Here is a 23,296-nt window from a genome sequence, read left to right on the forward strand (position 1 = left end):
GGTCATGATCTCAGGGTCCCAGATAGAGTCCCACATCGGACTCTGTGCTCTTCTCCCTCTGCTGCTCCCCTGACTTGTTCTCCCTTTCTTGCTCTCTCAAATAAATAAATAAAAATATTTTTTAAAATATCCAAGGATGCCATCCATATCTTCAGCCATTTTGAAAGGTTAAGTGCACATTACCACAATGAATTGGGTACAACGCAGAGTCAAAAAATGCTTACCCGGCACAGTCACCACGTCACTGCAAATAGTTTATTAAGCATTGAGCCACATGCCAGAACAATTTAAAGACCACGGGTATAATCTCAAGTCCCACGATCCTAGATCCCATAATACACTTAGGAAAATATCTCAGTAAAATATCTCCCACCACTGACGACTTCAAGAGTGTGAAAACCTATGATTTCTTAATCAACAAAAGTCACAGTTGAATAATGAATAAAAGCTACATGCACCGGGATTGTAGTGAGTCACGTTTTTTCATTGGTAAGAGAGTGAACAGATAGAATCACGAGCTTCTGGAGAACTTCACAGAAAGAAGGGTGAGGTCACATGCAGGCTTGGGTCCTCGGAGCCTGAATAATGTCTATTGCCTCCTCTTTCCAGTGTTCAGATAGACTTCTTTTCAACTTCTGATCTCTACAGGGAAAACATATATGTCAACATATGGCTACATTCAAAAAAATTAAAGAATCGGTATTTTGTATACTTCTCATTAGAATGCAGAAGAAGAATATGTTATTTCTCCAGTGAGCTGGGGGGAACTGTGCATCATAGATGGATATGAACTGTGAGCCACGAGATTGAGAGGCTGGCCTGGCTTCTCTTGGACACGTGTTCCCAATGCCAGCCAGCATCTGTGCCAGATTCTACCCTCCATGAAATGGGGGTAGTTCCTTCTCTCTCTTGGAGTTATGACCATGTGGATTTGGTAGGATAATCTCAAGCAAGCACAAATAAAGCCCTTGTACTCAGGTTTTCATTGCAAATTAACCTGGCCCCCCAAAGTACATGTGTTATGATTCATTGTTATATTTTTTAAAAATTTAATCCCATTTACAGTTTGTTTTGTTTCTTTTTTAAGAGAGAGAGGGGGCAGGAGCGGTAGGGGTGGGACACAGGGAAAGGGAGAGAGAGAATCTTAAGCAGGCTCCACGTCCAGCACAGAGCCTAAAAACATATATATGAACATATAGCTGTATTAAAAAAAAAAATTAAAGACTCAGTATTTTATATACCTGTCATTAGAACACAGAGAAGGACTATGCACAATGCTGAGATCAGGACCTGCCCCCAAATCCAGAGTCAGACACTTAACCAACTGAGCCACTAAGGCGCCCCCCATTTGTATCTTTTGAATTGATAACATGTATGACTTCACAGTCATTGTGACCTTTAAAAAAAAAAAAAAGATTTTATTTATGTATATGAGAGTGAGAGAACACGAGCAGGGGGAGAGGCAGAGGGAGAGGAAGAAGCAGACTCCCCAGCTAAGCAGGGAGCCAAAAACGGGGTTTTATCCCAGGACAAGATCATGACCTAAGCCTCCCAGGTGCCCTCTGTCAGGAATGAGACTTTGTTTCCACTCACCTTTCAGAACTACAGATACTCTGTTGTTAGGGACACAGGGGAATAAAGATCCTGATATGATACATTGTGGTGAGCTTTGTGGAAACATAGGGCCATAAAAATATTAACCAGGAGTGTTTGCCTGAGATGGTTTTGTTTTGTATAAATCTTTTTTTTTTAAAAAGATTTTGTTTATTTATTTGACAGAGAGATAGATCCCAAGTAGGCAAAGAGGCAGGCAGAGAGAGAGGGAAGCAGGTTCCCTGCTGAGCAGAGAGCCCAATGCGGGGCTTGATCCTAGGACCCAGGATCACGACCTGAGCCGAAGGCAGAGGCTTAACCCACTGAGCCACCCAGGTGCCCCTGTTTTGTATAAATCTTACAGCACTTATGCAAACCCCCTGCCCCACACACAGGTGTAGACATTCTTATCTTAGAGCAAAGGAAATATGTGAAACTATGCTCTCTCTCCAGCACCTTTCAGAGATGCTCAAGCTAGACGTCTGGAGTGGCTCTGGGCAGGCTGGGCCCCTTTAAGAGAGCTCCTTGTCATACCAGGAAAAGGATCTGGTATTTCTGCACAGGCTTTGACAGAGAAGTTGCATCTTGGACCTCACAGCTGGGAGCCATATATGAAATGTGATCTTTAACTCTTGATTTTTTTAGCATTACTTCCTATATTCAGAGTGAAAATTTAGAGCAAACAAGATAAAAATTTATGCAATCAATAAAATAAATTACATAATACACTTAGGTTCCACATCCGCCATGGGTCATAGTAAATGGGTAACAGGGAAGCGAGGGGAGAGAGAAAAAGAGAAGCATAAATCATCAGTCACGTCAAATTCCCTTTGTAATGTTTAATGTTCATTTATCTGCCATTGTCCAGTTTAATATAAAGGTTTGTGATACTAGTAAGCAGTGTCCATCAACATGGAAGAAATCTGACGGGAAATTGGAAAGAGGATTGATAGTCTCATATAAAAGCAAACAAAGTGGGGCGCCTGGGTGGCTCAGTTGGTTGAGCTTCTGCTTTCGGTTCAGGTCATGATGGCATCGGGGGGAGTCCTGGGATCCCGTCCTGAGTCAGGATCAGGACTCTGATTCCATCTGAACCAGACTGAACCAGGACTCTGATTCTCAATCGCCCTCTGCCCCCTGCTCCTGATCTCTCTCTCGCTCTCTCAAATGAGTAAATGAAATCTTGGAAGGAAGGAGGGAAGGAAGGAAGAAAGAAAGAAAGAGAAAGAAAATATTCAGAGCAGAAACACATCTCAGTTCCTAAAGGATCATAGCAGGGTGTGGATCCTTCCTCTGGAAAAGGAGGTAGAGGAAATCCGGGCCAGCAGCGTGGAGTGGCAGAGCTGGGGGACGGCTTACCGGCAGCACCTTCCCTGCGGCTCGGGCTTCTAGTCCCTCTGGGCTCTCAGCAGGTCGGTGGTCAGCTGTCTGATGTGCTCCCAGCTCTGCTGCACGTGGGTGAGCTCCACAAAGCGGGAGCAGATGGCAAATCGCAGCACGAACTTGTCTCTGAGGTGACAGGGGACCAGGTGGATTTTCTTGGCACTGTTGATCCTTTCCAGAAGGTCCTCGTTCAGTTTGTTGGACCCCTGCAGAGATGGACAGAGGGGCCATGCTGAGGTCCCTGAGGACTTGGACTTCAGTGGGTCACCAAGGAAGGCCAGCCTTTGGCAATACCGCTCTGCATCCGTGAGAGAGGCCACTGCACCCTTGGCCCTTCTTTTACCAGGGTAAGGAATTCAGCTCAAGGGGACTGACGTGGCCGTGAAAGACTCTAGCCTCCGCTATAAGACAGGTTCTTCAGGGTTGAATTACTATCCAAAGGGGACTGTTTCACGGACCAGCCTTTTCAAGAAAAATGGAGTTTCCTAGGCATGTGATGAGCTTCAACTACATCCACATGTTGATGAGCTTAAACGGTAGAACTAAGGCTTCAAGCGGCACCAGTGAGGGGTCCCACCGAAACATATAGAAGAAATCTCAGCAACACAGAACCGGAGCACAGTCAACGTAGACTCTGGGAAAACTGCCCAGGAACTAGAGGGCTAAGGGGATATTGGTGGGCTGGGGTGGTCCCCATCTAGGAAGGAGCAGCCGCTGCTTCCTGGGCCAGGCAGCGGACACTGAGGCCATGAGGGGGGGGTCCCTTCCCCTGCTGGGTGCCACTGCCCCCGCAGCCCCTCCCCCATTCCTGCGTCCTCCCCGAGGGCTCCTGTCAACTTTCTTCTCTTCCCAGGCAGCACCTGCGGGGCCCTAAGCCCCATCATCAAATGTAAAAGGGGGGAGGGGAGGGGGCCTCTTATCCCCGGTCTGTGGCCCTCCCAGGGCTCTCTCATTTGCCTTCTCACTCTGTCTTGAGAACTGAGAAGCAGGAAGGACAGTGGGAGGAGGAGTCCAGTCCCGCTCCAACACCCGCCAGACACTGGGGACTGGCCTGTGGACCCGTGCAGACCCTCCCAGCTGCTGGCTGCGGGCCTCGGTGGGGCTCCTGCTGGCGTCCCGTGGAGAGGCACTGGGACAACTGGCAGTTCAGAAGCCCTTGATGTGCCCGGGTCTAGACAAAGCCTGTCCTATTGGAGGATGAGGCTAGAGACGGAAGGACATATGAGACAAAGCAGCAGGATTTTTACCAGGAAGACTCAGCAGAAATTAAAGACTCAGAAGAAATTAAAACAGAAATTAACAGAAGAAATTTAACAGAAATGAAAAACACATTATTTAGGAAAATGTGCTTCCCATTTTCAAATGGATTAGGCAAGGTATGTCTTCTCTTAAATACGGTAAGACGCCAAGCATGGAGAAGACCTAAGAGAAGAAGGAGTGGGGAGGGTCAGGAGGGGCCGGAGGAAGAGAGGAAGGAGGGGCAGGGGAGGGGCTGACCAGCAGAAGGAGGGGGAGGGGAGGAAGAGGAAGTGGGGAGAAGAAGGGGGGAGGGAAAGAAAGAGGAGGAGGGGGAGGGGAAGAAGGGGGAGTGGAGGGGGAGGACAGGAAGGAGAGAAGAGGGAGGTCGGGAGGGGGAGGGGAATCACACTATGTATCTGAATCTTCGGATGCGGTAGAGGACTTGAAATCCACACCGGGGCAGCACAGCACAGGCAGGTAAGGAGGAGCCCGTAGATGTGAGGATGGAAACATGAACCATGTGCCCAAACAACAAGCTTCCTGGAGAAGAAACCGGATCAGTGGAATGGAAGGAACACACAGATGCACAGAGGGACACTTCTGCTGGCTGCGAAGCGTCCGGGGCTTCTGGAATGGGGCGACGCGCTGTGCCGCCCGGGAGAAAAGGGGTGGGACCACACGCAGGTGGGTTTGGGGGTCATAGAGCCCGACAGCAGATTGGGGGCACCCAAGGATGGCATTGGGGGCTCTGCTCTGGGGGAGGTGACGGCTGCCCGACCCCACACTTAGGCTAAACTCACCACGTGTGCCGCTGACCCTTGCAGACACCGGTAGGAACTGCACAGGTCCACTTACACGTGGATTTTTTTCAATAAATCCAGCGCAAATACAAAATAGGGGACCCCCTCCCTGTGCTTCAGGCAAGGCTGCTGGTCAGCCGTAGGCTGTTGGAGGTTCAGTCTGACGGGAGTCGAAATTATACACAGATTTCCGGCTTTGTGGGGGTAGTCAGCGCCTCTCATCTCCTAACTGTTCTTTGAATGGACAAGGTGTGTGGTGTGTGGATTACATCCCAATAAAACTGTGAAAAATAAAAAACAGAAGTCCGTCCAGAACACTGGCAGTCAAAACAAAACAAAACGTCTTCTCCATGGCAAAGGCATCAAAGCATGCCCCCTAAACACTGACGTCAGCTGACCTACAGCCAGTGGCCACTCTGGGGACGCAGCCGCTGGGGCGCCAATGCTCTGAGGCTTCCCCCATGCCCTACCACGACAGAAGGGTCCCGTGTCCCCTGCACATGGGCAGGCCCCACCACTGTGCACTCTGCACAGAGCTCACAACCCCCTCACCGAGCCCTGCACAGGAACATGAGCTTCCCACTCTCTCTGTAGAGCCCAGGCTTTCTCACGACTGGTTCTCATTACCACCTTGAAGCTCCAAAGACCAGCAAGGGGGAGGATATGGTAAGCGATGACAGCACCTTGACCATGCAGCAGGGGTCCCTTCCCTCCTCCTGATGGCCTCCATGCACGTGAACAAGGAAGCCAATGGAACGGAAGGCACGGCCAGCTTGAGAGCCTGGGCAGGTGAGGCTCCCAGCCAGTCTCCCTTGTACAAAATAGAATAATATGGCACCTGTGGGTTCAGCGCCTTTCCGAGACGTCTCAGAAATGTAGTTGTGATTCCCAGCAGAGATGGCCTGTGCCCTCCGCCCTCTGGGCCAGCTTCCCCCAATGCAGTAAGCACCCTCTTCATCAGGCAGCAGGACTGCAGAGTGCCACAGACCAGCATTTCTCAAATCCCTGCGTGCACCTGGCAACCTGGAGGGGCTCCATAAGATACCAGATTGGCAGGTCTGGGCTGGGGCCTGGAGCTGAGCTGGGACAGAGCCCGCACACAGGTTAGTGCTCAGAGCTTTCCAGGGACAGAGATGCGTGCGTGGAGGAAGTGGAGAGCATTCGAGGGCCAAGGGTCTACACGAGCGAGAAGTCTCAGTCTGATTGAGGAGGGGCGGACAGCTCCTGGAGGAAGGTGCCCAGGGCTCTGCAGGCACTCAGGCTGGGTCAGGGCCAGGAGGGTGAACCCCAGATGGGAAAACGCATGCTGACGTCTCTGGTTGCTGGGGACCTAGCATGCCAGTTTGGAGATGGAGGTGATGAGTGATCTCTCCTCCGTCACCATCAAAGAGAATGAAGACTGAAGTAGACACACATACCTTTAGCCGAAAACAGACCAGCCCCAGAGTGACTTCTGCACAGATTTCAAAGCGGGGATCCTGGCGCACCAAACACTCAAACTCGCGAGCCAGCCGGACGTGCTGGAAAGGGAAGAGCATCTGTCTCAGTTTCTGGACAGTACTCGGCTCCGGACTCAGCCACCTGAAAACCTTCCTAGACGACATGCCACTGACTCACGTACACTCACTTAGCCATTTTTCTCAATTGTGAAAGTGACCCAGCAGCCAGCCGTCCCCACGCAGGCTGGGAAGAAGCTCGCTACCCTGACAGAAGGACTAGTGTCTTCAGAGAAACACCTACTGGGCGCCTGGGGGGCTCAGTTGGAGAAGTGTCTGCCTTTGACTCGGGTCATGATCCCAGCGCCCTGGGATGGAGTCCCGAGTCGCGTTCCCTGCTCTGCAGGCAGCCTGCTTCTCTCTCTGTCCCTCCCTTCATCATTCTCTCAATCAAATAAATAAATAATCTTTACCAAAAAAGGGAAGGAAAGAGAAACACCAACTAATACGTTCTTCTGTTTGGGGGACTTTTAATCCCACCAAACAATTGGTTAGAATTTCAGAAGGAACATCGTGATGGGTATTTAAACATGTGAGTTAAGAGACAGTGACCCCAGCACTGTCACCATGCTGTCCCCACACAGCCCACGGCAAGTGACACCACGGTTGTACCCACTCTGCAGATAAGGAAACTAAGGGGGTGATTCTAACACCGAATCTCTGGCTTCTGTGGGGCTCTGGCTGGTTGTCACCAAGGGATGAGAGTGACAGTCCCCGCCACATTCAACTAATGCCTTCCTCTCACTGAATTCACCACCTTATTTGACAACTAGGTGTTCACGGAGCCCCAAAGGGGTTTCGAACAGTCTGTGCACAGAGAACAAGCCTGCCACGGTCTGTGCACCTGTTGCTCATACCCGCCCCCCCCTCCCGGGACCGGCTTGGTGCTCTCATGACAGTGCTCAGGGACTCGAGAGCAGCAGCAAGTGTCCAGTGTCCTTGGGACTGAAGCCTCCCGCACTTGTGCTGCTCCCAGGCACAGTATAAATCTATGACCACTAGAGGGCACCAAAGACTAGCATTGGCAGGTGTCGCCCCACTTCCACACCTGGGACACCTGCCTAGGGACAGGCTTTGACCATCCCTCCCTCTCTGTAAGCCAGATGGGAGTCTGCTCAGAGCAGGCATGGAGTGTTTTTACAGGACGCAGCCGAATCACACCCAGTGGCCCCGGAGCTTAAAGCTGGAGTCATCTGGAGAGAGAAACCGTTTCTCTTCCTTCCCCACAGAAGCGGAATCCTCATCATATTTGAGAACATGTTCTCATAATCTCCATTCACTTTCCCCGAAGATACCACAGGTTCCCTGCCCCCATGAAGCCCAAGGACCTCTGTCCATCAGGACAGCACCATGGCTGAGGAAGGAGGCCAGCACGGAGGAAATCAGCTGAAATCAGTAGCCGTCTGTAGCTGGCTAAATGGGTGGTCCTTGGCAGGGGGGGAGGGTGTCCCCAGATCATCCTCTGGCCTCGGTTTCCTCGATTGCTAAAGAAATAAAAGGCAGGGTGATGGGGCTTGAAGTCGACCAGCGGTTCTCACTTTGTAGTGCTCATCACAGCCGTGTGGTTCATTTATTCAGACAGAGGTTGCTGGGACACCACTCTCCCCAGGAAGGTCCAAGGTCATGCGTGCGCTGCTGCTGGGGGGGGGGGTGCATAGAGCGCCCCCAGGCTAGAGGCCATCCATCCCCAGCAGCTCCAAGACTCCTGTGCTAGCTGTCTGGGAACCAGACATCCTGAGCTCTCGCCACTGCCCAGCCACCATTGCCTGGCCCTGCTGGGGGACCGGCCGTGGGGACCGGCCGTGGGGAGCATTCCCTTTGCAATCCCCTGGACCTGACAGCCATCATCTTCATGAAAGCGTCCAGAAGGTCCGTAATCATGCACTGACTGTCTTCTAAAGATCCTAACCTCAGCAGGCCAAACTAACTATCAGATATTTGCTTCTTCAGACATCTTCCTTTGTTTCTGCAGTCTCCAAAGCTTCCCAATATGACCCAGATACATAAAGAAAGCACCGTCACCTTGCGGATATAGGCCTGCAGTCCCTTGACTCCGTACATCCTAAAAACAAACCACATCTTCAGAGAGCGAAACCTCCGGCCCAGAGGCAACTGCCAGTGCTGAAAGAGAACAGAAAACATTGCATCAGGGAGCAAAGTGCCGAGAGCGTTCCTCGGGCCCAGGAGGCACCTGCTTCTCTCGAGGCAGCTCACTCCCTGGAGGTGCCCTGGCCAGCCGCCACGTGCCACTGTGGATGGGAAAGCTGACGATGGGGTGAGCAGAGTCTGCAGCTAGAGTCTTTGCAAGGCAACAAGACAGATGAGGATGGAAGACTCTGCTACTGGGGAGGCGCCGTGTTCACGGAGCAAATGTTTGTGGGGTGCGCGCTGGATGGAGCTCACTACCTAGCAGGGCCACGAGAGGGTTCCTTGCTGGCCACTCCATCTGCGGGAAGGAGGAAGGTAGGAAGCCAAAACCCACACCTCCTGCCCAGTGTGGTCCCTGTGATGTCCCGGCACCCCTTCCCAGAGCAACAGAGATTCTCTGCCTGCCTGCCAGCTGCCACAGAATGACCTGCAAGACAGTCACTAGAAAGTGCAGCCCCAATGTGCTGGTCCTCAAACGAGGTCTCCTTAGTTTGTCCTCAGTTCGCAGCAGGTCAGCACTCCTCCGGCTGTGGGGCTCTCCGATGGTTATAAATGTACTAAGGCCAGCAAGAAGGGACCCAGAAGGGAGGCAGGGTGATGGGGCCGTCTGGGACCACAGAGCAGGGACACTTCATTGTGACTCTCCAAATAGTCACATTCTGGCATTTACAAGGAAGATGCCAAAGGCAGCTCAGGCTCCCTCTCTGTTCCCCGGACCTTCCCTTGTGGGGTGGAGCTTCCAGATGGGCCTGGGGGATGCGGGGCTCCAGGGGGGAGGGAGGCACAGACTGGACCTTCCCGTAGTGCACGCGTATCTGTGAAATGGGTTTAATGATGCTCACTTTGTCCAAGACCAGGTACGTTGAAGGCAAATGGCATTACCTTTTTATCTTCGGCCTGCATTCGTGAGCAGACAGGATGTAAAACCCCTTGGCAAGGTGTTCCCAGCTCCCTCCTCTTGGTGCTGACTGTCCTCATGTCCCTCTCCTTTGACTGTCCCTTTGACTGTCCACAGCCCTGCCAAGGGGCTGCTTACCCTTTGCATCCTACACTTTCCGAACTATCCTGGTAGACGGCCCAGAATCCCAGGGTCTCCTCCATAGCCTGGAGGCTGTGACCCCCTCAGACTGGGGCTTCCAATGTCTTTGACCAAAATGATGATGTTCTATGATATTCTCTCTCTTCGTCTGCTGAGCCCAACACTCCCTTGTCAAGGAAGCGCCTGGGTTCCATGGCATTTGTCCAGAATTCATTCTAAAGGAAGAAACCTGAAAAGAGCTCCAGAGCATGTCGAAAAGGAAAGACGTCCCTACATTCCAGCTAAGATAGTAGTAAGCCTGGTCAGGGGCCCTGTAGGGCTGTGGCACAGGGAGAGGGTCAGGTGGGAGGGAGGTGACACTTGGGCCTGTGATAAGGGGATGAAAGGAACAACACTCATAGTGTGAGACTGGTGCCCCAGGCCCTTTGCATGGCCAGGGCCCAGACACAGGCTCCCACACTCCGGCTCTGTGTGTTCTTTCCCGGCGGGAATGCCCTGCATTTGTCCCATGGGGACCTCTCCTACTTCGTGGAGATGCTATTCTAAGGACTAACTTAAGTGCATCAGTTTTTAGAAGACTCTAGGCTCCAAAATAATCCCCCCGTCCTTCTAATCTGACCCTCTGTAAATTTCATCTGTTTATTCATTACGCGTGAAACATCTGCTGAGAATGCCCCTGTGCCTTCCCCTGCCTCCTGCTGGGGGTTGCAGTAGCACAGGATGCACATTTATCCAGGAGGACCTCCTGTGCCTGGCAAACGTCAGTGAGGGTCGGCTGCTGCCCGGACGCAGGTCCTTCAGGATCAGCAGGTGGACCCACTGAAAACTGTCCACACATGACATATAATTCGTGAGATGGCAGCTCACGACGCCTGGGACTTTGTTATCACAGGGCATTAGAAATGGCATAAGGAAAAGCTGGACTACCAAGGGCTAGCTGAGGACTTGGGACATTTTCCCTCAGGTCAGAAAGAGCCACTAGAAAGGAAGCAACACAATGGAGATCTGTCCCAGAACAGCAGCTCCCAGTGGTGTGCAGAACGGTTGTCCTGGTGTGTGTGGCCATCTGTGCCCTGTCTCCCCGCTAGCCTTGGGGTCTGGGAGGGAGGCAGGTGGCCTTGCTCATCTGTGAGAAGCTCAGTGCAGCACATAGCTCCTGGCTGAGAAAGGAGGCTGGCCGTCAGGATGGTGCCGTCCTCATGGGGAGACTGAATGCAGAGTTTCCTACCTCTTGCTGGAGGGGCAGGCAAGATCATTTCCTCCTAACCCAAGACCTGGAGCCGGTGGGCTGAGCAGAGCTGTCCACCTCCTGGCTTGTTTTGCTAGTTAGGACCCAGGGAGAGGGTGTCCTCTAGCATGACTCTGATCCTGAGCACAACTGGGGACAGCAGAAGTGACAGCCCATGACAACACCCAACACTGGGTTCACGTTTTCCATTACCTGAGACCTGGACTCAGCAAGAGATATCTTCCACTTACCCTATAGTCGGTGATAAGCCCTGGAAAAGAGAAACAAACAAACAAAAAAAGCCATTAGACACTTTGGTTGATTACATGCCCCATCCTTCTCATTTTCAAGATACATTTCTTGTGTCTCATCCGTCATCTCTTGCACCAGACGTGAGACCACGGAGGGCTGGGCTGGGTGTGCTCTGTGGCACTTTCCATGGTGACAGATCCAAGGGGCTTTCCAGAGGGCAGGGTGCCCAGAACAAATTGGAAATGCTGGGGTACGAGTGGATTCCCATTCCTTCACTCTCTCTGCTTCTGTCAGCACAACACCCAAGCTTTCTTCTCTTGCCCAGTAGTACTTTGGCTCTCAGATCTGTAGAGCCTTCATCGCGCGCTAGTTCATGCACAGGGAGGTGGGTTCGTGGTCTACAGAATGATTAGATCATAAGGCACGAATCAGACCTGTGATGCGTGTTCATGTCCGCATGCCTGGACCTCAGTCCAGAGTTTGGCACAGAGCAGACGCTGGTGAGTCACCACTGGATTCATGCCTTCATCCTGGATTCAAATGGCTTCAGATGTCTGGCTTGTCATCAGTCTCCCCTTGTGCGTAAAGCTCCAGAGCCAAGGACCTAGTCAGGGGCAGGACTCCAGCAAAGAGTCTCGGATGGGCGTTGCTGCTCGGTGGTCTTAGGTCAGCGATCAGCTGGGAATTATGAACCTGAGCGGCGGTCCTGTGTTTTGCACATCCGATCCCCCAGTGCAGGTCCAGACGAGGCATGCTGGGGCTCATCGGTGTCTCCCTTTCCCCAAGGAAGAGCCATGGTGGCTGGCTATCGCAGGGCTGCCGCCGCCCCAGAGGGCAGGTGGGACAGCCATCCTCCGAATGCCGTCACCGTGCCCTCGCACACGCCTCCTCCCCGCTCCGCGGAGCGGTGTACCTTACATTTCCAAGGGATCTAAAGTTGTCAAACAAACATCCACAGCAGGGGCACCCGGCAGGGGCGCGTAGATGCACAGAATAGCAAACACCTATGTGGCATGTATGAGCACTTGGCAACAGCCTGTTAGAAACGCAGATGACCTCGTGGGTGAAGACGTCCTGGGTGAAGGCAAACCTGTGACCCTCCTGTCTAGTTCACGTCCCTGCGCCATCGCCACAGCCACGAGCCATGCGGGGCCGTTTACACCGAATCAAAACGAAATAAACTCAAACGCAGAGTTCTTCGGTCAGCCTAGCCACGTTTTGAGGGCTGACGAACCACGTGAGGCTAGTGGCCGCCACACAGACAGAGCAGGACAGAGGACATTTCCTTCTTCAGGGACGACTCCACCCGACGCAGCACTAGAGCGCGAAGTGGGTTTCCGATGCAGAAGCTTCTGTGGCTAAACACCAAGGTGAGTGAGAGAAGGAGCCTCTTCTCGGTGGCCCTGTGTCCTTAAGGACCCGCTGAAGACCGGGTCCGGCTAGGAGCTGCCCTGACACGGGTCTGCTGTGAACATGAGGAATGCAAGACCCTGTGCCAACAGTGTCCTACGACCGCAGCTGTCCTCACGGAGCGGACTTCTTAATAAGCATCACGTGCCTAGTCAGTCTTTGCAACGACATAGGAGGGATGGGGTGTGAGCAGCTCCTCCCTGTGTCAATGGCGGGCGGTAAACGCAGCAGAAACAAACCACGCGTCCACGGGACTGGCAAGAGACGCCGCCGCGGGATGTCAGCCCCTGCACTTGGGCAGTGGGCTTCTGGGGACTTCTGGGCTCACCCTTCATGCTTCTTGTTTCCAAAGGTACAGCTTTTTTAGTGAAAGAGTTTATCTGGAAAAGTCTATGCAACAGGTGCATGGCCACCTGTGTGACAGAATTTTCTATCGCATAAAAAAACACAAATCCCGCTTATTTGGGTCCCGGTTCCATGTCCCATGCCCGGCTGCCCCAGCTGACAAGTGTCCAAGGAGATGAATGTATAAAGACCAAGGCAGAAGCAGGGACGCATTGGGACGGCGACCGCTCCCACTGCTGCTGCCGACCACCATCCCCAGGGTCCAGTGGAGTTCCAGCCGCAGGACGACTGGGTCTGAGGCTCCAGGGACACAGTGGGACAACAGACATGAAGCCAGTGAGTGAGAGGGCCGCGTGATGAGACTCATGGGCCATGAAGGGACGGGAGGGCTCGGCTCCAGTGGAGAGATCTGGGAAGACCTCACCAAGCGGGAGGCTTTTGTGTAGGGCCCCCTGATGAGCAGGGGGCGTCCTAATGACCTCCAAGCGGGGCAGCAGGCTGCGGCAGCCTAGCGAGCCGAGTGCCACAACCTGAGAGGGTTGAGGAGTCTTCTTTATTACATAGGACGGATCTTTTTTAAATGCCCTGTAGAATATTCTAAACATGGTTCATTTCAGGGAATGGGAGGCCGAGCGGCACTAGGGCTGAATCTGTGTGGATAAAAATGCCTTTACATCCGCTGGCCATAAAACCGTAAAGCTGATCTTGGTGATCTAATTGTGAAACGCAAAATGGGCCACCATCATTGTTGACTTAGAGAGCTTTGTGGGTTTTGGGGTTTTTTTGTTTTTGTTTTTGTTTTTGTTTTAGGGGAAAAACACAAGTAACTAATATTTTTCATCTCTAACAGCCACAGCAAATACTCCAGTAAGAAACAGGCTTCCTAAAATAAAGAAGAAGAAGAAACAGGCTTCCTATAGAAGCAACATAAAATATGTGTCCGTACGCCTTGAGCTGTCCTCGGATGTCCTTCGTTCAACCTCATTCCAAGAGTCACTTCATTGTTTAAGGGCAACATTTTGCATTTTAACTGTTGCGATCGCAAAGATTTTTATTATCTGAACATGAGATACTTTTTTTTTTTTTTTTTTTTTTGTCATATGGGAGCCTGGCAATCACTTCAGAATTTCAGTGTTTCATGCCAGTTCCATTTCTACAATCTAGACTTGTATTTTTTAGGGCAGTTTTAGGTCCTCAGCAAGTCTGAGCAGAGTGTGGGGTCTGCAAGCATCAACGGGGATACATGTCTGCACTCCACCTGAGAACAATTCCTAAACAGTTCTAAGTATGTTCTTAAAACTGTAAAAATATAGAGCAAATTAAGAAAATTCACATGTAATCACAACTGTAAGTACTATTCACATTTGGAAAATTTTCATTGCATGCTTTTCAAAAGGAAAAAAAATTTTTTTCTATTGCTGTCTGGGATCATTCTCCTAAATATTTGGTTCTTATTTCTTTGGTAAGAATCTCAGGGGCACCTGGGTGGCTCCGTGGGTTATGTGTCTGCCTTGGGCTCAGGTCATGATCCCAGGGTCCTGGGATCAAGTCCCAGCTCTGGCTCCCTGCTCAGTGGGGAACCTGCTTCTCCCTCTGCCTCTGCCCCTCCTCCATGCTCGTGCTTTCTCTCTTTCTCAAATAAATAAATAAAACCTTTTAAAATGGAAAAGAACATCTCAGAGGAATCCATATTTCCACTCCCTCACCACCCCTCGTGGCTCGATCTGTACTAACTGACGATGTGACGTTTGGCTGTGACCTAGGACAGCAGCCGGACAGAAGGAGCTATTCTGTGTTTTCTAGGAATTGCTCTGCCTGTGCTGGGGAATGTTCTGCTCCTCACCATGACGCAAGCACCTGGCCATGTCCCTTCTCGGCCCCAGTCTTTGGGAAGCCCAGAGCCAGGATGCAGGCCTGGAGATGGCTTGGGTCCCACCAGGGGTGATGGGCACAAAGGGCAGGTCTACAGACCCAACGGGTGAGAGACACATGGACGCGCTGATCCTGCCCGGGCATCATCAGGGTTTCACTTCACGCCCCGAGCCCCCAGTGCACCCCGTGTCCCCCTGGTGGTGTTGGTGTGAGTGGACACACCCTCAGAGAGACAGGAGGGCAGTCATGCTCTCAAAGGTCCTACACAGGAGGGGTCCACACCCGTAGAGACAGCGATGCGGTGCCCACCCCCAGCCCCATGGGCTCCTCCCCGGCTCCTGCATTGAGGCGGCCAGAGGTCCCTTCAGTAACCCCCAACCCCAGGAAGCAGCGGCTCCCAGAGGTTGGTCCCCAAAGACGCGAGCCTTCCTCTCTGGCTTCCAGGAGAAACGCGGCTCTGTTGAAAACCAACCCAGAAAGTCGCAGAAAACCAGGCTCCTGGCCTACCTGAGTCCTGATGGCTGTGCTTCAGGTAGAGGGGGTCCAGCTTAAAGGCCCCTATCAGGTCTGTCCTCTTCTTCACCCTGGTTCAAGAGGACAAAGGACGGTGCTTAATGAGGAGGACCCTTGAATGGGCCCCCATGGACCTTCCCTCCTGGTCCCTGTTCCAGTGGGCTCAGCGCAGACACACCTGCTTCGAGACCCTTCCTGAGGCCCGGCCCGTCAGCATGTCCCTCACCTGTGTGCTCACCATCCCCAACTCCATTACAATAAAACATTAATCTCCAGGACTCCAAGCACCTGAGGGGGCCAGCTAATAAAAAAACAAATACTTGTTTTTCATCGTGGGTTCCTGACACCCAGCCGCTAAAACCCTTGGAAGCTCTGAGGGGTAAGAAAGGCTCCCCTAGGCCAATGAGAGGCTCGGTGACTAGGGCCCCCTGGGGAGCTGCAGGACGGGGCTGGGTGCCCGGAAAACCAAGTCGATTTGAGGGTGAGACGCTGAGCCCTACCCCCAACCTCTGGGGAACCATGGGGACAGGGAAGGACTGAGACCGAGTTCATGATCAATAGCCAGCAATTCAATCTATCCTAAGTATGCAGTGAGGAACGGCGTTGCTGAAATCATCAATGTGCAGGGACTGAGCCATTCCCTGGGGGAGGACAGGAAAGCTCCGTGTCCTCCACACACACTTGTTTTCTTTATAATAAATCAGTAAATGAGGCGCCTGGGTGGCTCAGTCGGTTAAGTGTCTGACTCTTGGTTTCGGCTCAGGTCATGATCTCAAGGTCGTGAGAGCTGGCTGGTCATCAGGCTTCCTGCTCAGCGACGGTCTGCTTGTCCCCTCACTCTGTTCCTCCCGTTCATGTTCTCTCTTTCTCTCAAATAAATAAATAAATAAATAAATAAAATTTTCTTAAAAAAATAAATCGGTAGACCTAAGAGAGGTGCCTTCCTGAGTCCTATGAGCTATTCTAGCAGATTATCAAGTCTGAAGGAGCAGGGGATTCCTGGGAGGCCCCAGCTTTACAAGAAGTTGGATAGAAATACGGGCCCCCTCGGACCCACGACTTGTGAAATGGAGCCCATCTACCTGTGGGGTCTGCGATAACTCCAGATACTGAGCGTTGGAATGGAATCCCGGTATGGGACACCCAACTGGTGTCTGCAGAGCCGGGGAACGGATGTCAGGAGAGGAAAGCTAGGAGGGGCGCACGCATCCCTGCTCTCGGTCCAGACCTAGCACCGGCCTCACAAGTGTGTGGGGGATACACAGAAGCTAAAGGTGAGAAGGTCGTCCCCCATGAGACGCCCTCAGACTCCGGACACAGTGACGGTCCCAGAGAGCTCGGGTTGGATCTCGTATCTGGGCTGGCGCGGGAGGTCTGAGCTTTACGATAATGGCCTCTCTGCCTGGTCTGGCCGGCGCGGACACCATCTCGCAGCAGTGTGATGGCAAACAGGCTGTCCGAAGGGCAAACTGGAGAAGACATATCAGTCTGATGGTCACGTACGCTTGAAAGCAAATACGACATGATGAGAGTCTACAAGATAAAACCGGGCGACGAAAGACTGAGGCAAGATGTGGCTCACCAGCGAGGAGGGAGGGAAAAGGCCAGATTTATGCAGGAGAGTCATTCAAGTGCTGTTTCTACAAAAGGTCAAAGACAGACTCTGTCAGTAAGCAACAGTGAGCCGTCCGGGGCATGAGTGACTTTGACCCTGGACAAGAAATTGGATCGCACCTGACCTCAGGCACGTGTACGCAGGAATTCGAGGCAACTTCCCCCCCAGCAGCCTATGAGGATGTCCCCTAAGAGCTTTCTCGGGTCTCCCTGAACTGGCGAAAGCTCTGCACTCAGCCTTAGCGAGGGACAGCACGATGCACAGGGTAGAACTCCGACCTCCACACAAGAAGAGCGTATCGCCCTTTCCACCCAGGCCCACCACGACCTTGGAGCGCTGCCTTCGTAATGCAAACGTGTTCGGGGTTCAAGCCCCACAAGAGGGTGGACATCATGATATGATGAACCTCACAGTTCAGTGGGAGGCTCTATCCCCTCCCGGTGCTTGGAGGAGGCCACGTGGCGCACGAGGTTCTACCCCTGCAGAGTTCTACCACACATAATCTTCCATACAAAGTCCCACGTAATCTGTGATATCATTTTGCTTTTCTTTCTTTCTTCCTTCCTTTCTCTTTCTTCCTGTCTTTTCTTTTCTTTTCTTCTCTTTTTTTGAGATTTATTTCTTTATTTTAGAGACACAGAGAGAGTGCCCCTGTGGGTGGGTGGAGGGGCAGAGGGAGACACTAGATCTTCAAGCAGACTCCATGCTGGGCGCAGACCCCCCCCCCCCACAGGACTCCATCTGATGTCCCTGAGGTGGTGATCTGAGCCGAAATCAAGCCTCCGCGGCCTCACCCAGGGAGCCACTCAGGCATCCCCTACACGTTTCTAAACATGAACAGAAGCTGTTTCGAGATGAACGGCGTCATTGTCTGTGTATTTTCCACGGACCTGCTTTTTGTCTCCCAACTGTCCTCCTGCGCTTCTGACCCAGGCTTCCGTGTAGATCTGGTTCACTTGGCCACCTCGCTGGACGGCCCCACCCGCAGACCACAGGCTGTCCACTCTCCTCTTGCTTGTCCCTCGTCGTGAGTCAGACCGCACTGCCCGCCCCCAACCCCCCCGGTGCCCTGGAGGACAGCGCCTGGGACTCATGTCCGGTCACAGAACGGGGATGGGGAGGCCGTGTCCAAGGCAGCGCGGCCTCGAGCTCCTCTGGTTCCGCGTCCGGGACACCAGCCAGTGCAGGGGACATCATCGGACCAGACCGACAATGTCCCCGGCGGGATTTTAATGCGTATTTCTGACTTCTAAGGATGCGCAGTCACCTTGCATTTGTGACGCTCCCCTGCTGTTTCCTTCGGGTGAAAAACCATTTTTGTTCCTTTCCCTACCAGGTCACCTGCGTTAGATCAGAGAAGCTGCAGAAGGAGCAGGGAAGACAATCCCAGTCCCCGCGGGCTGGTTCTGAGCGGTCCCCTCTGGTCTGTGCTCCGCCGTGTCCGGCTTGAGCTATGCTGGCTGCTCCTGGACACAATGCTGGAGGTTGGATGGGGCACGACCCCGCCACGCTGTTCTCAGACTTTTTCCCTTGGCTCTTCTGGGCCCCTGTAAATCTTAGGCTCAGCTTCACTGAGTGCCAAAAACACACCCAGCCAGATGTTTACTCGGGTGTTACTGGGCTCTGACGCTCAGCCTCCCTCTCCAGAGCACAAGCACACCCCTCATTCAGCGAGGACGTCGGATGGGCTTCCAAATCCTGTGTATTTCCTCCCCAAGAATCTGCACAACTTATGGTCTTTTGGTACCTTCCTTTGTCCTAACCTTATGTCTTATCCTGCTATTATAAAGGGTATTTCTTTATTTACAATTTACAGTACTGCAAAATTGTGCAAATATTATAAATTTTACAAAATTACAATACTGTAAAGACACAGTATTTACCATACTACATACAATTTTAAAAAACTACCCGTGCTGACATGCCTGGGTGGCTGTCAGTTACGTGTCCCTCTTGGTTTTGGCTTAGGTCATGATCTGGCATTGGGTTTCACCCCAGCACGGAGTCCGCTAGGGGATTCTCTCTCTCTTTCCTTCTGCCCCTCCCTCCCCATTATACATGCTGTTTATTGTATATGTAAAGCCTTCATGATGTATGTCTAGAAATTTTGATGTGTTTTTCTAATACTTTGATTAATTTTTTTTTTTCTGCAGGCAGTCATCATCTGAGAATAATGGGAGTTTTGTGGCTTCTGTTGTAATCCTTATAATTTTACTTCCTTATGTCTCTTTCTACGCAGGCTGGGAGAGCAGGTATTGAACTGAACATGAATTAGAGGAGCCTTATTCTTCCCTAATCTTAAAGGGCATCCTTCAATATGTCACCATTAAGAATGGGCTTACTATAGTTTTTTTTGGTAGATAGCTTTCATCAGAATAAAAAGTTCGCTTCCGTTCCTATTTTACTAAAATTTTTGTTTGCTGAAATTGAATTGAATCAAGAACTGCACTTGAAGCTTTTTCTGCACCTACTATGATGACTCTCTTCCCCTTGGCTTTTTACACAGCATATGACATTTTAAAACCTTCTAATATTTTTAAACCACCCCACATCCCTGGAATAAATACATTTGGGTCACGATATACAATCTTGTTTCCTTTAAACACCATGGAATTTTATATGCTAATATTTGATGTCAAGATTCTCATATTTAAATCTGTGAGCAAATAAACTTTGTGCTTTTTTCTCGCTTTTCTTTTCTTTCTCCGTAGCTTTTTTTCCCAGCTTCTCATCCAGTTTTGGAATCCAATAAACCTGAACTTCATGGCATGAGAGCGAGCGTGCGTGATCCTTGCTGCCCTCTGTGAAGTCCGCTCATGATTAAATTGACATGCTTAACAGCTTGGTAGCGTTTGATGCTGGGAGAATTTGGAAGCTCTTGTTGAGTGAGAAAATTAACTTTTGATGGATAATAATTTTGTTAATAACTATATCAAATATAGCCATATTAAGAAGAGCTGTATATAATCATCTTTAATAGCTGTAAGATTTCGGGCACCTGGGTGGCTCAGTTGGTTAAGTGGCTGCCTTTTGCTCAGGTCATGATCCCAGGGTCCTGGGCTCAAACCCCGATATTGTGCTCCCAGCTCAATGGGAGTCTGCTTCTCCCTCTACCCCTCCCCACTGCTTGTGTTCCCTCTCTCACTGTGTCTTTTTCTGTCAAATAAATGGATAAAATCCTTAAAAAAAAAAAAAAGATGTATGATTTTTTGGTTTATTTATCCATTCTCTTTCTTCTGGGGTCAGTTTTGTTCACATGTGTTTGTGGTTGTTGCATGTGGACAATGTCGGGCATGATGTTGACAGGGTCGTAGAAGGAAGGCTGTTGAAACAGATGTGTGCAGGCATACACGTGCTCACAGGCAAACAGGGAAGTGGCCTGTGGAGGCCGCAGAGCCCTCTCACTCGGAATGGGCCTCATGGTGAGGACAGTGTCTCCCTGACTTCAGACACATTCCTGAGAGACAGTTCTAAGAGGAGAGGACTCCTGCCTTGTACGAAAATCTGCATTGTCTTTCTCTAACCCTACAACACTGTGTGAGTGTGTGAGTCTCACGGAATGAGGGCTCCTGTTATGTCCTGGTGCCAGCAAAGGAGAAAAGCCTTCAGGATGGGAAAGGGCCCTGGGGCTGAAGTGTAAAGAAACCAAAAAGATCCACAGAAAACTGTGCATTAATGCTTATAAAACAAGGTCAAGGGATGCCTGGGTGGCTCAGTTGTTTAGGCGGCTGCTTTCGGCTTGGGTCATGATCTCAGGGTCCTACGATCAAGTCCTGCATCAGACTCCTTGCTCAGTGGGGAGCCTGCTTCTCCCTCTATTTCTGCCTTCCACTCTACCTGCCTATGTTCTCTCTCTCTCTCTGACAAATAAATAAATAAAATCTTAAAAACAAAGCAAAAAAACAAGTTCTAGCATCCAACCTTGCCTTAACAGAGTGATGGACCATCTTCCCAAGAAACTAAACTTCGGAAGAAATCCAGTGTAACAGAAGAGTGCAAAATCTATAAAACTACTTGTGATATAAAACTCAAATTTTATTTGGAAAAAGACACCAAGCCTCTTTCTAAAGGGAGAGGAATACATGCCCTTGGCATATGTGCACTCTGAGGCTTTCTTTGGAGAAAATCTGATGTTAAGCAGATACTAAGGTCTGGGCAGAATGGCTCATATTTACAAGATTCAAATGAATAATAAAAAACTTATGAACAGAATAATGAAATCATTATGAAATGTATTTACTATGCTTATAATGATTGCAAGTTTTTGAGACTCCAATTATCTTGTCCATTTCAATATTTAGAGAAAATAACCAATATGTTTACTTTAAATTATAGACTAACCATTGGTAAAATTGCATTACACAAAAGAGAGACTCTTCTGATTTTAAAGAATACAAACAGCCAGAGAGAGCACTAAAACACATGCACACACACACACACACACACACACACACACATTTATATCATACTTGTTGTACTAGCAAAAGTTTAGATATATCTATAAAAAATTTGGAATTTAGGATTGTTTGTTCTCAGCTCTTAGGGATCTAATGGGATGCCTATCCTTTCTGAAACCTGGTTCTTAGAAATGTTTTATTACCTGTTTCCTATTGTGACGACACTGCATTTTACCGCAATAAGCTCTTAGAATAGCAAAACCTTCATACTGGAGTCCGTAGATATTTGGGACAATACAAAGGAGCCTCAGGGTAGACTCTCAACTTTCATTCTCTACGCACTGCCTGGCACCATATTGCAAGGTATTGCCTTCTCTTATGTTACCCACAAATATACAGGGCCCCTCCCCTGGTAGCTGGGGCAAGCGTGCTCCGCGGACCCACAGCTCAGGCAGGCAAACGGGAGGGAGGCAGCAGTCCCTCTCTTCCCCTGTGGCCTGCTGCTGTCGGTGCCTGGGCTCAAATCCAGGACTATTTTCAGTAGAGAGAAAGTGGAACCAGTTCACAGCTGGAACAAAAGTGGAAACACAACGGGACCTGATTTTGCCTCATTCCCACCCAAAACCAGCTCTCATTCTCTAATTCCTTCTCCTTCCATGCAGAACAATTCTAATGTGCTTCATGCTCTTTCTTGCGTGTTTATAAAATGCATATAGATCTTCACGTGTGTATTCTTTTTTGTTTTTTTGGGTAAGAGTTTATTTATTTATTTGATAGAGAGCACAAGCAGTGGGGAGTGGCAGGCAGAGGGAGAAGCTGAGGAGGGAGCCCGATGCGGAGCTTGATCCCAGGACCCTGGAATTATGACTTGGGCTGAAGATAGACGCTTAAGCCACTGAGCCACCCAGATGCCCTAGTGCATGGATCCTTAATTTGCATCCTGTGAGATTCATAATTCTCTATCTGATTCTTTTTGCTCAGGACTATGGTTTTGTTTTGTTTTGTTCTGTTTTTTTTGTTTTGTTTTGTTTTTTAGAGAGAGAGACAGAGAACACAATTCGGGGGGAGGGGCAGAGAGAGGAGGAGAAGGAGAATCTTAAGCAGGCTCCGTGTCCAGCACAGAGCCCAATGCAGGGCTTGATCCCCCAACCGTGAGGTCAGGACAGCCAAAATCACCAGTCAGACGCTCAACCGACTGAGCCATCCAGGTGTCCCTACTCAGCATTAGTTTTTATAACTTGACCGCATTGCCATTAAACATTTGTGGCTCTCGCCTGGAGAACTGTGAACCCATAAGCAGAACCGGTTGTCTCATCTGTAAAATAGGGATGACAATTCCCATACCAGCTCAGCTGCCGTACGCTATAATCCTTAAAGTGTGTGTGCTCCAAGAGCCTGGCGTTCATCTGTGCACAAGGCCAGGCTGGTGGCAGGACTGAGTGTGGAGGCCAGCGGGGCTGAGTCTGGCAGGAAGGCATGTGTCCCACCCAGGACTGTTCAGTCCCGCACCTTTGACCTACACAAACGATGCTGTAAGGGCTCACATTAATTAGTGAGTCATGAAAAAGTTGTAATTTTAAATGTGGAGAGCTGATTTAAAACAAATTTAAATCCACATGGACCACGTAAATGGTCTTTGGCGGCTTGCACCTGAGTTCACTGTTGTGCACACAGCTGTCACAGGGCCTTTGCATGGATGGTCCCCTCACGCCACCCCCCAACAATCCCAGCCTGGGTACTTTGACTGCTTGGTCAGTCACCTCACATGGCCTTTTGTCAAAGGCGATGTCACCAAAAAGACTTTCTGTGACCTTTCTCTCTGCAATAACCTGGTGATGAATGAATGGGACCATGGAGGCATCTCCCTCATACATTTCCCCCTACCTTCCAGCTCCCAGGCCCCCCAAACTTCTTACCTGAGCCTCTGCCCTCTCTCTTCCCAAACCCTTCCCCCAGTGGACCTCAA

The 23,296-nt window shown here is 50.6% G+C and overlaps 1 protein-coding gene across 4 annotated transcripts in view; it reads right to left on the reverse strand.

Annotated features, from left to right (window-relative positions):
* Nucleotides 1-241: 241 nt before the first annotated feature.
* DDC (dopa decarboxylase) overlaps nucleotides 242-23,296 on the reverse strand; it is a 77,094-nt gene continuing 54,039 nt past the window's right edge. For all 4 annotated transcript variants that reach the window (XM_082692548.1, XM_082692546.1, XM_082692545.1 and 1 more), the window contains 6 exons: nucleotides 15,313-15,389; nucleotides 11,178-11,197; nucleotides 8,534-8,632; nucleotides 6,434-6,535; nucleotides 2,953-3,182; nucleotides 242-642 (listed from right to left, as the gene is read on the reverse strand). In XM_082692548.1, coding sequence (XP_082548674.1) covers nucleotides 2,982-3,182; nucleotides 6,434-6,535; nucleotides 8,534-8,632; nucleotides 11,178-11,197; nucleotides 15,313-15,389 — 499 coding nt within the window. In that variant the 3' untranslated portion in view covers nucleotides 242-642; nucleotides 2,953-2,981. The remainder of the gene's footprint in view (nucleotides 643-2,952; nucleotides 3,183-6,433; nucleotides 6,536-8,533; nucleotides 8,633-11,177; nucleotides 11,198-15,312; nucleotides 15,390-23,296) is intronic.

Source organism: Mustela nivalis (genome assembly GCF_964662115.1).
Source record: "Mustela nivalis genome assembly, chromosome: 12".
Lineage (NCBI taxonomy): Eukaryota > Metazoa > Chordata > Mammalia > Carnivora > Mustelidae > Mustela > Mustela nivalis.